The sequence below is a fragment of the Schistocerca americana genome, chromosome X (genome assembly GCF_021461395.2).
Source record: "Schistocerca americana isolate TAMUIC-IGC-003095 chromosome X, iqSchAmer2.1, whole genome shotgun sequence".
NCBI classification, from domain to species: Eukaryota; Metazoa; Arthropoda; class Insecta; order Orthoptera; family Acrididae; genus Schistocerca; species Schistocerca americana.
The window spans coordinates 585432221-585448613 of record NC_060130.1 but is presented as its reverse complement, the minus strand read 5'-3'; the positions used below and the strand labels follow the sequence as shown (position 1 = coordinate 585448613).

The 16393-nt window shown below is 45.4% G+C and overlaps 1 protein-coding gene across 1 annotated transcript in view; it reads left to right on the top strand.

Annotated features, from left to right (window-relative positions):
- The first annotated feature begins 16292 nt into the window (after positions 1-16292).
- LOC124556192 overlaps positions 16293-16393 on the top strand; it is a 431351-nt gene continuing 431250 nt past the window's right edge. Inside the window, exon 1 of the mRNA XM_047130186.1 lies at positions 16293-16312. Coding sequence (XP_046986142.1) covers positions 16293-16312 — 20 coding nt within the window. The remainder of the gene's footprint in view (positions 16313-16393) is intronic.

Here is a 16393-nt window from a genome sequence, read left to right as displayed (position 1 = left end):
TTCAAAACATTGGAAAAATGAGATCTCACCCCAGGTGATGTTCATCCGCGGTCACGGCATCACTCCAAACGCATCGTTTTTTTGTGCTGTCAGCGACAGCCTACGCTTGGGACGGTAATTCACTTCTCCGACTGCTGCTAACCTCTCACCAACGGTTTGGGGGAACACATAATGTTGTAGAGGGTCTATTACTTGTTTTCGGATGGCAGGCGCAGATATGAAGGTGTTATGATGCTTGGTGCACAATACGTCGGTTTTCCCTTATGGTGATCAGATGTGATCGACATCGAGTATGCCTGCCCTCGAGCCCCATGCAGTCCAACAACGGGCCCCACTAATCTGGATACTGTGCAGTTCTACCAACCTTCCAAATGGAGATCCTCAATAATGAGGCTCTTGCAAACTCTGTCAGGCGCTGACAACGCTGTCGCACACGAGTACTCGAAGTCTTGCATCCTCTTAAGTGATCACTCAAAATCCGGTGCTGTTCACGTCTCTTGCGTGCATTGCCCAGTTGTCCATGATGGCATAGTCCCTACAAGGCCTGGTAACAACACTGTACACGGGAAACCCTAATACAGTCTGGTGGCCTTTCTATCTGTCACAGAGAACTGCAGCTCTAATCATTTACATACCCGCCGATGGGATGTACGTATACGACGTTACATTGACGTGTGACCAAGTCTTCTGGGTGCTTCACTTTTGTTTGTTAGGCGGAGTACGTTCAGCCTGTAGAAGAATCTCTATAAAACGGAGGAAACAAGAAGTATAAACAATATGTTTATTCGCCTGTTGGCCACAAGACCGTACTGACAAAATTTACAAGGCTGCTGTCGATAAAGGCCTGTCAGGAATCAATCCAAGCCTCGATTTCATAGTGTACGATATTCACTGAAATTTGAAGCAGGCAGCTGTGCAGTGCGACGCGATGGTTGCCTAACCTACTGCGGATGAAACTGATAGCACGAAGTCTACATTTATATCTCCATCTGCATCTGTACTCACCAATCCAGGTTGCGATGTGTGGCGGAGAATCATTTATAGCCCTCTCCTGTTCCATTCGCGAACGGTAAGTAGGAAAAATTAATCTTCCACATGAGTGCTAAACTCTGTGCTCATTTTACGCCGAGTTCAGCTCACAAGGTGTAAGAGAAGGGAATGTGTGTCACCCTTTGCAACCCTGTTCAAAGTAAGTCATTAGCAGCTAACAATTTACTGGTCTTATTACTTCCGAACTGTCCTCCCTATACCTCACAACTGTGACCCGGATGTTATGCTCGGTCTTCGGTCTTCAAACACCGTGATCGATCTCGACGCGATGTTAAACTCCAGCTTTGCTTAGACTTCCACAAAGTATAAATTTAAGCAAAACACAAAGTGAAGGCTTCTTTGGACAAGTGAAACGGCATTTTGCTGGGACTCTAACGCCTCAACATCAGTGGACGATAAGCCAACCCCAGGCCGTAAGTACGTAGACTTAAGTCCCGACTGACACCAGTAATGAAATAAAATTAACAATATGCGCAACAAACAGCTTATTAATTCAGTCTACTGCCACCAGAATTGTTGCCGTTGGAGGATTATCAGACAGCCACATCTCTTAAGCTAAAACAGTGTGTAGATATGGACAAGAAGCACTGGAAGGGCTCCCGGAATTTTACAGCTCTGGAGTTTAATGAGAAACATCATAATAGTCTCTCGCTTACTAAATCAACCTATTACGCCTCTATTCTTTGGGTCTTTTCTATTTTCCATGTAAATGGCTCTGAGCACTATGCGACTTGACTGCGGACCCGCGGCCGATTTAAAGGCTACCACCTAGCAAGTGTGGTGTCTGGCGGTGGCACCACATTCCTCCCCCGCAAATCGGCGTACGGTTGTGGCATAAGGCTTCCGCCCGCCGTGGGGAGGACCCCATGTTGACGTATGCGACGAGGTGGGGAGCCTAACAACAGGCGAGGCTGTGCCACACGCACCCTGCCATTCGGACCGCGGGGAGCTAGGAAACGCCTGAAAACCTGCTCCAGGGTGCACGCCAACATGCGGTGTATGTGCCCGTAGAGAGACAGGAGGGGCCGAAGGGTCGACCTCCATCGGGCCGGGGCACCCGACGGGCGAAGACGACATAGGGTCCGGAGCGGGCAAGAGTTCCATGTCGGAGGACAACTGGTCACGGGAAGCGATCGGCGGCGCGTGACCCAGGCGGTTGCAGCGACGCGTCCACTGCGGGCGTCGCCGGCGGGAGAACAGGCGGCGGCGGCGGCGGCGCGTCGCCATGGGGCAAAATGGAAGGCAGCGTCGGTAACACCTGGGGCTGAGGCGAGCCAGTAGATGGGTCCCCAGGGCGCTGACCGGACGGCACCGTCGCTGAAAGCAGACGGGGAGCGGCAGATCCCGTGCGACGACAGAGGCGCAGCTGATTGAGATGCCGTCGCACCTCACCAGAGGCCCCCAAAACCTGATACAGAACGCAGCCGAGGCAGCGAAGAATGCGCCCTTCGAGCCAACGCCGTGAACCTCGATAATGGCGGTAGTAGACAACGTCGCCTGGGGAAAAAGCAGGTGTCTGCCGCTGCACAGGAACCTGATGCGGCGGATGTAGCAAAGACATCAAGGTTCGATGAGGGTGACCGTGAAGCAACTCAGCCGGCGAGCGATCATCTCGGGGCTGAGAGCGATACGAGGACAAAAAGAGCAATAACGCATCCTCCTGAGAATGCGACTCTTTAAACTTCAACATCTGTGACTTGAAAGTCCTGACCAATCGTTCAGCGGCACCGTTTGACTGTGTCAAAAACGGCGCGGACGTCAGATGTTGAATACCATTGGCCTTGGAGAGTGACTGAAATTCTGCGGACATCTACCACAACCTACCATCGAGCATTCCAGAATGGACCAGCAAAATCGATGTGTAAGCGTTGCCAAGGGGAAGTGGCTTTTGGCCATGCAAAGAATTTCCGCGGTGGTGCTGATTGTTGTTCGGCACACACCCTGCAAGAAGAGCACATATTAGTAATCGCGGCATCGATTCCGAACCAAGTACAGTGCTGACGAGCAAGTTGTTTCGTTCTCACTATACCCCCAATGTCCTTGGTGGAGCAGCTGTAAGACAGAGGACTGTAACGAACGTGGGACCACGACCCTGGACTGATCATTATCAGAACGCAACAGCAAAACACCACGTCGTACAAAAAGTCTCTCCTGGTGAGCAAAAAATCGGCGAACCAACGGATCCCCGATCCGTGACTTTGACAAGGGCCATTGCGTAGCAACAAAACGCAGAACGGTAGCAAGGACAGGGTCGGCAGCTGTGGCTGTAGCTACACGACGAAAATCAATCGGAAACGATTCGACCACGTCATCCGTTTCCGAATCAATGAACATGCAAGCAGATTCGGAGGAATCGAATGCTCTATCCTCAGCAACAGGCAAACGGGACAACGCATCGGCGTTTCCGTGCTTAGCAGTGGACCGATACAAGATATCGTAGCGGTACTGCGAGAGGAAAATGAATTTCTGCGCTGTACGTGGAGGTACAGGCTTAGTCGGATGAAAGAGCGATGTCAAAGGTTTGTGGTCTGTGATGATGGTAAAGTGACGACCATACAAGAAATCATGAAACTTTGTAACACCAAAGACGAGAACCAATGCTTTTTTCTCGATCGGTGAATAATTTCTTTGCGCAAACGAGAGCAATTTGGACGCAAAGGCAATAGGGCGATCGTGCGAACCATCTTTGTGCGCAAGCACAGCACCGATCCCGAAATCCGATGCATCCACCATCAACAAAAGGGGCTTCTGGGGATCGAATGGCGTAAGGCAAGTATTGGAAAGCAACGCCGATTTCAACTGGTGAAAGGCGCGTTCGCATTCCGTCGTCCAGACGAACGGAACACCTTTACGGCGTAAGCGATGAAGCGGAGCTGAAATGGAAGAGGCATGGGGAACATAGCGATGATAATAGTTAATTTTTCCCAGCACACTCTGTAGCTGCTTCAAATTCTGCGGCGAAGGCAAGTCTTGTATGGCACGGAGGTGCTCGGAACTGGGATGTATGCCTTGGGCATTGAGTACATGTCCCAGGTAAGGTAAGTCACGAGCAAAAAATACACATTTGTCCTTCCGCAAGCGAAGACCATTTTGTCGCAAGATCTGAAATTATGTTCTGAGATTGGCTAAATGATCTTCTTCCGTCTTTCCGGAGATCACAATATCGTCCAGATAGTTTGCTGCAGTAGGGACCGACGCACAAACAGTTTGTAGACATTGCTGAAACAATGCAGGGGCGGATGCACACCCGAATGGCAGTCGTTTGAATCGATACAAACCAAGATGCGTGTTAACCACCAAAACGCTCTGGGATTCTTCGTCCACCGGTATTTGCAAGTACGCATGTGCTAGGTCCAACTTCGAAAAATATTTACCCGGGCACAGATTGTCAAAAAGATCTTCCGGGCGGGGTAAAGGAAAAGTTGCAGTCACTAGTTGTGGATTCACTGTTGCCTTGAAGTCCACACAAAGTCTCAATTTTCCGGAAGTTTTTGGCAAAATTACTAAGGGTCATGCCCAGAGAGAAGCCTGTGCACGTTCAATTACACCTTGTGATTCCAAATCGTGTAATGTTTTTGCGACCTCATCACGCAATGCGTGGGGAACATTGCGCGCTCTGAAAAATTTCGGTTGCGCGTTGACTTTCAGTTCCAAATGTGCTTTATAGTTATTAGCGCAACCGAGGCTCGGTGCAAAAATGTCTGCAAATTCTTCACATAGACGAGAAACACTGTCTGAAGGCGCAGTCTGGTTCACTGATAGGACCTGATTTACTATAGACAAGTGAAACAACTGAAATAAATCGAAACCAAATAAGTTCACTGCAGAAGAAGAACGAAGGACGAAAAATGACACAAGTTTTGTTTGTCCCTTGTATGTTGCAAGAAGGCTGCACTGTCCTAACACAGAGATCTGTTGACCTGAATAGGTACTTAACTTAACATTTGCGGCACACAACGGAGGTGTGCCCAGCAGTTTGTAAGTGTCTTGATTGATCAGTGAAACTGCAGCCCCGGTATCGAGCTGGAATGGTATCACTTTGCCATTAATGTCCAAGTCCACAAAAAGTGTATTGCTCTGCTGACGACAAGAGCGACTGTCTCGTGCAACGTGAACTGACACTGGTACAAAATCACCTGCGACATGACGGGAGTTCCTGCGATGTCGACGCACACTATTTGTGGGACGAACACAGTCACTGTTAGAGAGAGTGGCACTGGGCGGAGTGGCATGAACTATATGAATTTCCATGGGCGAAGTGTTGCGAGCCTGAGTATCCTTGGTTCGATTCAGATTCCGGCGCGAAGCAAAGGGCCTTGAATGGTTTTGAGTTGCCGATCAGAGCTTTTTCTGGCAAACACTCTGAACATGTCCTTTTTTATTACAGTAAAAGCAAATAGCTTGGCGTGACGGGCAAGTCTCACGCGAATGTCTAGTAGCACACCGCGGGCATGATTTTAGCACAGCATTTGCTTGCCTGCGCGGTACCCGTGGCTGAGAGCCTGGCGGCAGCAGCGCGGCCGGGTGGAAGGACTGTTTACTGTTCCGTGCAGCTCGCCCGGAGGGCAGGTTAACCTGACACAAGGCTGGCGAAGTTTCAAATGATTCCTGAGCAAAGTCAAGTGTGTCCTGCCGATCCAATATGTCCATCAATTGTTGAAGGGAGGGATTGACTAGTTTCAAAATCTGTTCCCGTATACGAACATCAGAAACGTTCTGTGCAATTGCATCACGTACCATAGTATAGAAGGTATACCGTTTGGCATAACAAAAAAGGCTGCCGCTCGTTGCCTTGAATTCTGTAGGCGGCGAGATGGAATCAAAATTGGCATGACCACTCCGTCCAGTTTTCCAGTGCAGCATCAAAAGGACGAAAAGTTGGTGCAACTGCGTGTTGTGGCTGCGTTAGTGGTGGAGCGGCGGCTGCCGCATCGTTTTGCATCGCACGTTGACCGTGGACGAGCTGTCCTACGGCATCCAGTAAGGCCTGCGTCTGCTGATTCTGTAAGCGATAAAATTCGGACAGTACATCTGGAGATGGTGGCGAAGCCATTACACAAGTAAATCAGGGCAGTATAGTTACGAACGCGGTATTGTCTCGTCGCCAATGTTGTGGGTTGGCAGGAGAGCCAACACCGTGTTACTAGAGGAAGCCGAAAGGCACGTGTTTTAGCTCACGCAGGCTGGCGTGAGGTCTGGAACAGGTAAAGGATATTAGAATTTAGAAAAACGGACGTAGCAGGTGGAATACTTAACTTTAATCTATTAATGATGAACGTCGCTCTTAACTGTACATTATTCACAATATCAATAGTAACTGAACATGGCGCCTTGCTAGGTCGTAGCAAATGACATAGCTGAAGGCTATGTTAACTATCGTCTCGGCAAATGAGAGCGTATTTTATCAGTGAACCATCGCTAGCAAAGTCGGTTGTACAACTGGGGCGAGTGCTAGAAAGTCTCTCTAGACCTGCTGTGTGGCGGCGCTGGGTCTGTAATCACTGATAGTGGCGACACGCGGGTCCGACGTATACTAACGGACCGCGGCCGATTTAAAGGCTACCACCTAGCAAGTGTGGTGCCTGGTGGTGACACCACACGATCTTCTCTGTGATGCGTGACAAAATGTGGTGTTTATATGATGCTCCATTACACTTTCTTCCTTGTCACCACGTTAGACTAGCCACAGTAGATATATTTTCTTTAAATTAGCGTCTTAGATGGGCAACGGCCTTGTCGCAGTGGATACACCGGTGTCCGTGAGATCACCGAAGTTAAGCGCTGTCGGGCGTGGTCGGCACTTGGATGGGTGACCATCCAGGCTGCCATGCGCTGTTGCCATTTTCCGGCGTGCACTCAGACTCGTGATGCCAACTGAGGAGCTACTCGACCGAATAGTAGCGGATTAGGTCAAGAATACCATCTTAACGACCGGGAGAGCTGTGTGGTGACCCTATGCCCCTCCTATCCGCATCCTCCGAGGAGGATGACACGGCGGTCGGATGGTCCCAATGGGTCACTTGTGGCCTGTAGACGGAGTGGTGGTAGCGTCTTAGATGCTCCGTTCACATCTCTGTATGTCCATCGATGTGCCTCTACATGCCGTTTCCGTAATTATTGGTAATTAGATATCTAACAATTCACCATTTTTGACAGACTCACCTTCTACTATCGTGCATTGAAGGGAACCTTCGAGATAAACTGCATGACCGTTTCGTTAGAAATCGGATCCGTGGCATCACTTACCAAAAAAATAGTTCAAATGGTTCTGAGCACTATGGGACTTAACATCTGTGGTCATCAGTCCCCTAGAACTTAGAACTACTTAAACCTAACTAACCTAAAGACATCACACACATCCATGCCCGAGGCAGGATTCGAACCTGCAACCGTAGCGGTCACGCGGTTCCAGACCGAAGCGGCTAGAACCGCACGGCCACACCGGCCGGCATCACTTACCACAGATTCTCATTAAATCGCTATGAGTTCCACAGTAGTGCATACATGGCTGATCGTCCTGGCCGCAGAGAGCTCGGCTGTGATCTTCCTGCAGTGGGAAGTCCTTCTTTCATTCACCATTCTCAGAGAGAGATAAATGCATTTTTTCCTAAAATCTCATAATTGAAGATATGATGTCTCAGGGAACTGTGATCACCTGTAATTACAATAAAATAAGACTCCGTCTGGGTCACTAGTTACGTTTTGTTAGGATCACCGATTTCGATCCTTGATACAAGTAATTCTCAGATGTATACATCTAATAAATGTAGGTAATGGAGTACTGTAGTACAAAGCTGATCTAATGTGGGCCGGCCGGAGTGGCCGTGCGGTTCTAGGCGCTACAGTCTGGAACCGAGCGACCGCTACGGTCGCAGGTTCGAATCCTGCCTCGGGCATGGATGTGTGTGATGTCCTTAGGTTAGTTAGGTTTAATTAGTTCTAAGTTCTAGGCGACTGATGACCTCAGAAGTTAAGTTGCATAGTGCTCACAGCCATCTAATGTGATGTAAACAATACAAACAGTGATAGTATACGAATAAAAAATAAAACATCATGACGTACTGTCACATTACGATCAGCTTTGTACTTTTATTGCATGAGTGGTTCTGGGGATGGCCTGTATCAAAATTCGAAAGCTATTATCTCAACAAAACATACCTAAACTGTTTCTCCATTACTTGTTAAGTTTACTTACGACGACAATTACGTGGAGTGTAGAACATACGTTATGTAGCTGATCCCTTTCTACAGGCCCTGTGCATTCCATTACCATTGGCATCTACTGCACAAGCTGTGACATTGACAGCTAACATTTTATTGGTCTCATTATTCGTGCTGGCAATTCCGAACACCTTATCGACACAGTTGGAACCCGGGAGCTGTGCTCGTTAGTAGCACGTGTTACGTCTCCATAGCTATGACTGATCTCGATGCCGTGTTACACTCGAGCTTTCTCCCACAAACTATAAAATTAAGAAAAACGCTGAGGGATTGTTTCTCCCATTTCGTTGTGAATCTAAGGCCTCGACTAACGAATAATGTACCGAAAGATAGCACTTCCAGAAACCTATATTGATATCAGTGGACGATGAGCCAGCTCCCAGTCGTAAGTATGTAGACTAAAGTCGTGATTAACAGTACAACGTCAGTAACTAAAGGAAATTGACAATTCGTGCAAATAATAGCCTATTAATATAGTCTATTGTCACCAGAACTGTTGCCATTGCAGGTATTATCAAACAACCACATCTCTTAAACTAATAAAAATAAACCTCATGTTTAAATTTTACGTTACTTTTGGATTAGCGTGTACTATCATCCCTTAACTCGTATATGCTTTCTTCTGAAACATTTAGTGTGTAGATGTGGGCAGGAAGTACTAAAAGGGCTCATTTCAGTTCTCGAAACTAAACATTAACGGTGGCACAACTGGCCTTTTACTGGTAAAACATGTAATAGGATAAGCAACATTTTAAAAACAAAGGGATTCTCTAGGATTTTCGAAGTCCCACATACATTAGGAAGATGTTTCATCAGTTTGAAGTATAATTAACTTATCACGAAAAGTGGAGTTCATAAGAACACCTGTCAAGAACATCAGTCCAGCTATATAGGACAGACTGGGAAGTCAACCCATACTAGACCCAGGAAACATCACATAAGCTGGAGATTAAAGGAGCCAGATTCCTCCTTTGCTGAACAGTGCTTGAACCAGAACCACAAATATGTAACAGATGTATAAGTCCCACACACAAAGGGAAAGGGTGCAAGGCTCACTCAATTACAAATATTAGGAATTAGAGACAGATGTGCGTATCCCCACATTTACTATTGAATAAGAAAACTCATTTCAATTATTCACGGATTGTAGATAACGTTGCAATTTTCACATGGGAGAAAAATCTTGGTGTCTGCATACATAAGCAGATAATTACAGAAATATCCGTTTCTATGCACATAGCTCTACAACACTGTATGTGTACTTATAATTAGAGTAAATTATGTCCTAATGAATGTTACAAGGCTGTACAATACAAACTCATCTATGTCGCAACTGTCAACAGATATTTATAGTTTGAATCGTGAATCGTTAGATTTTGGGGTTGACATGTTTTTATCTTTGCTTGGTTGCTATCTTTGGAATTAGTTGTGCACTGGATAATAGGCTTACAACCAGAAACATAGATCTTACGAAAATAACAAAGTTTCGGGAAACTAAGCAAAACAATTTCGTGTTGTTAATGCAGTATACAAAGTTTCACCAAGAACCCACATCTGAATTAGTTAAAATGGCTATACAGAAATTTAGTTCTTTCAGTTCATGGAATACTGCAAAGGATAGTCTGCACACACAATCTGCAGGCGTAACGCGCGGTAGTTGAAGCTCGTATACGAAAGGGCTGAAATTTAGATTCCCATCGCCCGTTCACCTGTCCCAAACAATGTTTCCCGCAGTTTCCCTGGATGGCATAGGATGAATTTCGGGATGGTGCCTTTAAGAGCGGTGTGGCCGATTTATTTTTCTGGCATCTCCAGTCCCTAGCTAGTACTTTGTTTTTGGCACTTAAACGCCTTTGTTGCAGAAATTAAAGATTATGGCAAAAGACAAATAAAAATAGTGGACTGCGGGAGATTATGGGTAATGACCTACAAACAAATTCTTGACGAATGAGGCCAATGCCGAATTCAGGATTTGGTCATTACGTAGGATGAACATGAACAATGCAACCGAACTGAGATATCACGGTTAAATGAAGTGTATTGAATAAATAATCCTTTCCGGAAAAGTGTGATTCACACACGTTATTCATAACGTACAGCATAGACTACTGCATTGGCAAATTTTATAAGAAATGGCAATTAAACCTCCAGAACACTCATCATTGTTACCGCTGTTCGCCGACCGCCGACATCGCAAGAGCTTGTGTTATTAGTAATCACGTCGTGGAGGCGAGGCGTATTTGCACGTCCTGAGGCACGCTATGGAAGTAGTGCCTTCACTGGCATCGAGGGACAAATGCTGGCTGCTACATGTCGTTACTTCAGCCCACTTCCTCGTGAACGTGCGAACGTACAACGAAAGTGTCTTCCTCAGCCGATGTTCCGGACCAGTTACGTGCTTCGGCGGTCGCTCAACGTCAACATTTCCGACCTCCCCTGAACAACGTTCGCTGAAAAGTGTTGTGTTTCAGACCCCCTTCACTGGAAAAACTCAGTTATGCTACCTGTACTGCCATCTGAGTTCGGGCCGGTCTATTAGAACGAATGCGGCAGTCCACATTACGTCGTGGGCGTAGATGTTTCGAAATCCGTGGGGGGTCTTTGGAACACCACCTCTAATGACACGTGGAGGCTTTTCGTTTACCAGACTGTACCAGTGCTGAGTAAGGTGCTACATGCTATGGCCTCTTGCTTGGAAATTTGGAACACGTATTGTGTTCGAGTATAATGACTTTTCTGGAGACTAGAAATCTACTCTGTAGGAATCAGCATGGGTTTCGAAAAAGACGGTTATGTGAAACCCAGCTCGCGCTATTCGTCCACGAGACTCAGAGGGCCATAGACACGGGTTCACAGGTAGATGCCGTGTTTCTTGACTTCCGCAAGGCGTTCGATACAGTTCCCCACAGTCGTTTAATGAACAAAGTAAGAGCATATGGACTATCAGACCAATTGTGTGATTGGATTGAGGAGTTCCTAGATAACAGGACGCAGCATGTCATTGTCAATGGAGAGAAGTCTTCCGAAGTAAGAGTGATTTCAGGTGTGCCGCAGGGGAGTGTCATAGGACCGTTGCTATTCACAATATACATAAATGACCTTGTGGATGACATCGGAAGTTCACTGAGGCTTTTTGCAGATGATGCTGTGGTGTATCGAGAGGTTGTAACAATGGAAAATTGTACTGAAATGCAGGAGGATCTGCAGCGAATTGAAGCATGGTGCAGGGAATGGCAATTGAATCTCAATGTAGACTAGTGTAATGTGCTGCGAATACACAGAAAGATAGATCCTTTATCATTTAGCTACAAAATAGCAGGTCAGCAACTGGAAGCAGTTAATACCATAAATTATCTGGGAGTACGCATTAGGAGTGAATTAAATTGGAATGATCATATAATGTTGATCGTCGGTAAAGCAGATGCCAGACTGAGATTCATTGGAAGAATCCTATGGAAATGCAATCCGAAAACAAAGGAAGTAGGTTACAGTACGCTTGTTCGCCCACTGCTTGAATACTGCTCAGCAGTGTGGGATCCGTACCAGATAGGTTTGATAGAAGATATAGAGAAGATCCAACGGAGAGCAGCGCGCTTCGTTACAGGATCATTTAGTAATCGCGAAAGCGTTACGGAGATGATAGATAAACTCCAGTGGAAGACTCTGCAGGAGAGACGCTCAGTAGCTCGGTACGGGCTTTTGTCAACGTTTCGAGAACATACCTTCACCGAAGAGTCAAGCAGTATATTGCTCCCTCCTACGTATATCTCGCGAAGAGACCATGAGGATAAAATCAGAGAGATTAGAGCCCACACAGAGGCATACCGACAATCCTTCTTTCCACGAACAATACGAGACTGGAATAGAAGGGACAACCGATAGAGGTACTCAAGGTACCCTCCGCCACACACCGTCAGGTGGCTTGCGGAGTATGGATGTAGATGTAGATGTAGATGTAGAAACCAAGCTTCTCGGAACATATGCTCTTGAGAACATACTTGTTCCATATCCTCAAAGGGACTGTCTCCAACAGTTTGTTCTACCGTTCAAAATCACCTGTATGGATCTACAATGCAGTTATAAGAAACGTACTGTATCGTCAAAAGGGATAGCTTCACCAAATACTTCATTTATTTAAGAAACTGTGAGTAAACTGATATAGGCTATCACTCAAAGCCATTATATACCCTTACTCTTGAGCTCTAGTTTCAGAACTTGTAGGAATATGATAAATTAAGATGACATTTATCCGTAAAAAAAATTTAAAAAATCAGCGATAATGAAGTTAACATGAAAACGGGCGACTTTCCCAGATGTCATAAAACAGGTGGGAATTACCAAAAAATAAGAGAGGAAAGGATATTTAAATATGGTAGCTCTTTTGGAACGATGTGTATCACGTGTAAATATTCAAAATATTCAAATAGGCAAATTTAAATACACACACTTTAGACTTCAAAGAAATTTCTGAATTTTTAATCAGAAAAGGATACTTTTTCCAAGATTTTATTGGAAGGATGGTCAATTACACACATAATGACTTGAACATTGAAAACTCTTCATCAGACATGTTTGAGAAATAAAAACATTTCCCTCTATCATTTGTTCAGAGATACCAACTCTTCATCTCCGTAGAACCGACAACGACATGTTTTAAGCCTCTCTTCTTCCTCAGCATTACTCAACACAGCCAGACGCCGTTGTGTCTTTGAATGGAGGCACTTTTCTTTATTTCCAGTAGTTCTAAGCGGAATATTATCTCTTTCGGTTGTTTCTCCTCTGCTCATCTCGTTACTAACCACTGCAGGGAAGCAAGTTGCAGACCAGCATTCTCATAATTTTATTACATGCGGTCACCCATCTTGATCTTGATCCGTCTTGGTATTTCAACAACATATAAAACAAAACTAAAGTGCAAGATCTGAAAAAAGCATGGAAAAGTATAGAAAATCACGAAATTCTGTGTTGTCAAAGTTGTTCAGTTTCCACCACGTTTCCTGGGGTAACACCACTTACTCTTACTCTCCTGGCTTAAAAACCGCAGCCGGTTTTTGGGGTTGTCATGTAGCCTTCTCCACAGCGTTCTATCCTTGGCATCTTCTTCCCTAGCTCCAAGTATCTGAAGATACGTGACCACCCGCTCTCTCGGTCTGTCTAAAGGTCTACGTCCTTTCGGTTTTTTCCTCTGACACTGCTCTCAATCTTGATCCTTCCTCCTCTCTATAAACGTGACACTGCCCCTATCCTGGACATCTACTTCATTTGACAGTGTGAGCCGGAACTTCGCCGACGATCCTTCAGAGGTTGTTCAGGGATACCTCCTGAGTAATTTGGCACAAGGGACCCACAGTCTTCGGCGGCTCGTTAGAGTAATAATGTAATTATGATTTATTCAGTTTATTAGCCCAGCTACCTCCGTTTCTGTGAAAATGACGTCGAAACACTGAAAAAGATTGCAATACACAATCAACAAAACGTACTAGACATTTGATTTCCCGTAAAGCCTGTGTACAGATGCAAAAGGACTGTGTTGTGTTTGCCATCACTGCCGGCACAGCTGACAAGGGAACCTCCCCATCGCATCCCCTTCAGATTTAGTTATAAGTTGGCACAGTGGATAGGCCTTGAAAAACTGAACACAGATCAATCGAGAAAACAGGAAGACGTTGTGTGGAACTATGAAAAAATAAGCAAAGTATATAAACTGAGTAGTCCATGTGCATGACAGGCAACATAAAGGATAGTGGGAGGCTAGGAGCACCGTGGTCCCGTGGTTAGCGTGAGCAGCTGCGGAAGGAGAGGTGCTTGGTTCAAATCTTCCCTCGAGTGAAAATTTTACTTCATTTATTTTCGCAAAGTTATGATCTGTCCGTTCGTTCATTGACGTCTATGTTCACTGAAATAAGTTTAGTGTCTGTGCTTTGCGACCGCTCCGCAAAAGCGTGCGACCGTGCGATTAGCAGACGAAAGGACGTGCCTCTCCAATGGGAATCGAAAACTTTTGATTGCAAGTTCATATGTCAACCGATTCCTCCACAGGAAAGCACGTCTGATACGTTCTATACGACACTGGTGACGGCATGTGCGTCACATGACAGGAATATGTTGTCGTCCCACCTAACTTGTAAACTTGGCGAATGGGTAAAAAGATTCTTCTACCCTGCCCGATTTAGGTTTTCTTGTGGATGTGATAATCACTCCCAAAAAGTGATGAAAACATAAGAAATTGTCGCATAAACTGAAAATGAAGAAATAAACTTTTCACTCGAGGGAAGACTTGAACCAAGGACCTCTCGTTCTGCAGCTGCTCACGCTAACCACGGGACCACGGCGCTCCTTCGCTCACGCTCTCCTTTTGTTGCCTATCTTAAATATGGACTACTCATTTTGTATATTTTGCTTATTTTTTCATAGTTCCACATAACTTCTTCCTGTTTTCTCGATTGATCTGTGTTCAGTTTTTCAAGGCCCATCCACTGTGCCAACTTATAACTAAATCTGAGGGGGGTGCGATGGGGAGGTTCCCTTGTGAGTATAGGCGTCGTTGTGCCGTTATTCCACTGCATTCAGTGAAACCACACGCGAAGTACACATCTGTCAACCCTCCATCCGTAAGCATCCCATACTACTCTGTATATCCGTTAACGTACAACTAACACTGCTGGAAAAACAAACCCGACAGAGGGCGAAGAGTAACGTGGGCGGGATGCCGTTATTATTTTCAACAGCAAGTACCGTGAGTGTATGGAATAAATTTGTTTCCAAACAATACTCGAAGCGGCTATCGTCGACATTTGCACTGTTGTGCACTATTTTCAGTGCAACATAGATACGAAGTTAGTTGGGGCAAGAAACCAAACGGAATGCAATAACTCCATAACAAACTGGCGGAGACCGTGGTTCCTTCGTACCAAGATACTCGGAAGGTATCCCGGAACAACCTCTGAAAGTTTGTCGGTGGAGTCATGGTTCACCCTGTATATCTCCATGAGCTCCCTGTTCTTTCTTCTTCGCCATTCTCCTCCCTCGCAAATTGGCCCAGATATTTTCCGCAGCATTTTATTTTCAAAAGCCTTCATCATTCTCTCTGTATACGTATCTATTCTCCATTCTACCAGATAAAGTAATACTCGTCCGACTGAATTTTCTCATTTTGAGAAAACAGAAGGAGCGATCTGTTTTGCTTGCTAAAAACATTCTACAGCCAATATCACATAAATATTTCTTTATTTAAAACGAGCGGTTTTGTCAGACTTTGCTGACCTGAAGATCACAACAAAGTCTGCCGCAATCGATTGTTTTGAATAAAAAAATATTGATGCGATCCTGACTTTAGAATGTTTTTAGTTACTCGTCTGATTATAGTTTAATATGTCCTTATGTTGGTTCTTCTTTCATCTACTTCTTCGAAGACGAAGTTATCATCAAACTGTGGGAAACATTCTCAAGTCATATTATGAAATCAAATATAACATAACAAAATGGTTCAAATGGTTCTGAGCACTATGGGACTCAACTGCTGAGGTCATTAGTCCCCTAGAACTTAGAACTAGTTAAACCTAACTAACCTAAGGACATCACAAACATCCATGCCCGAGGCAGGATTCGAACCTGCGACCGTAGCGGTCTTGCGGTTCCAGACTGCAGCGCCTTTAACCGCACGGCCACTTCGGCCGGCTATAACATAACATTTTCATGTATAACTGATTTTTAAAGAAAATTATGCGACGTTTCAAGCAAAACAAGTAGATTTTCCTCAGATGTGAGTGAATGAGCAGGGCGAGACACATATGAAGATTACCAGTAAATCGTCTCCTCCAAGAAGGAAGCAAAAATGTCGACAAAGACATGTAATAAACACGTACAATGCCGCAAACGAGCTAACTGTACTCAGCGTGCAGCGCAAACAATCGTGCCTCTGTTGGCCAATTAAGGGACTTTGCAGGTCGTTAAATAGGCTACAGCCGTTTTCAAAAACTGGCAATCTTATCCTGTTCGACAAAGTTATCCTACTTGACAGTATGGCTGTCACACGGGATATGTATAGTTACGTCTATGACGACGAACGGCACGTTCGTATATAATGAGTGAAGGATTACACAAGTACCGGTAACGGAATTCA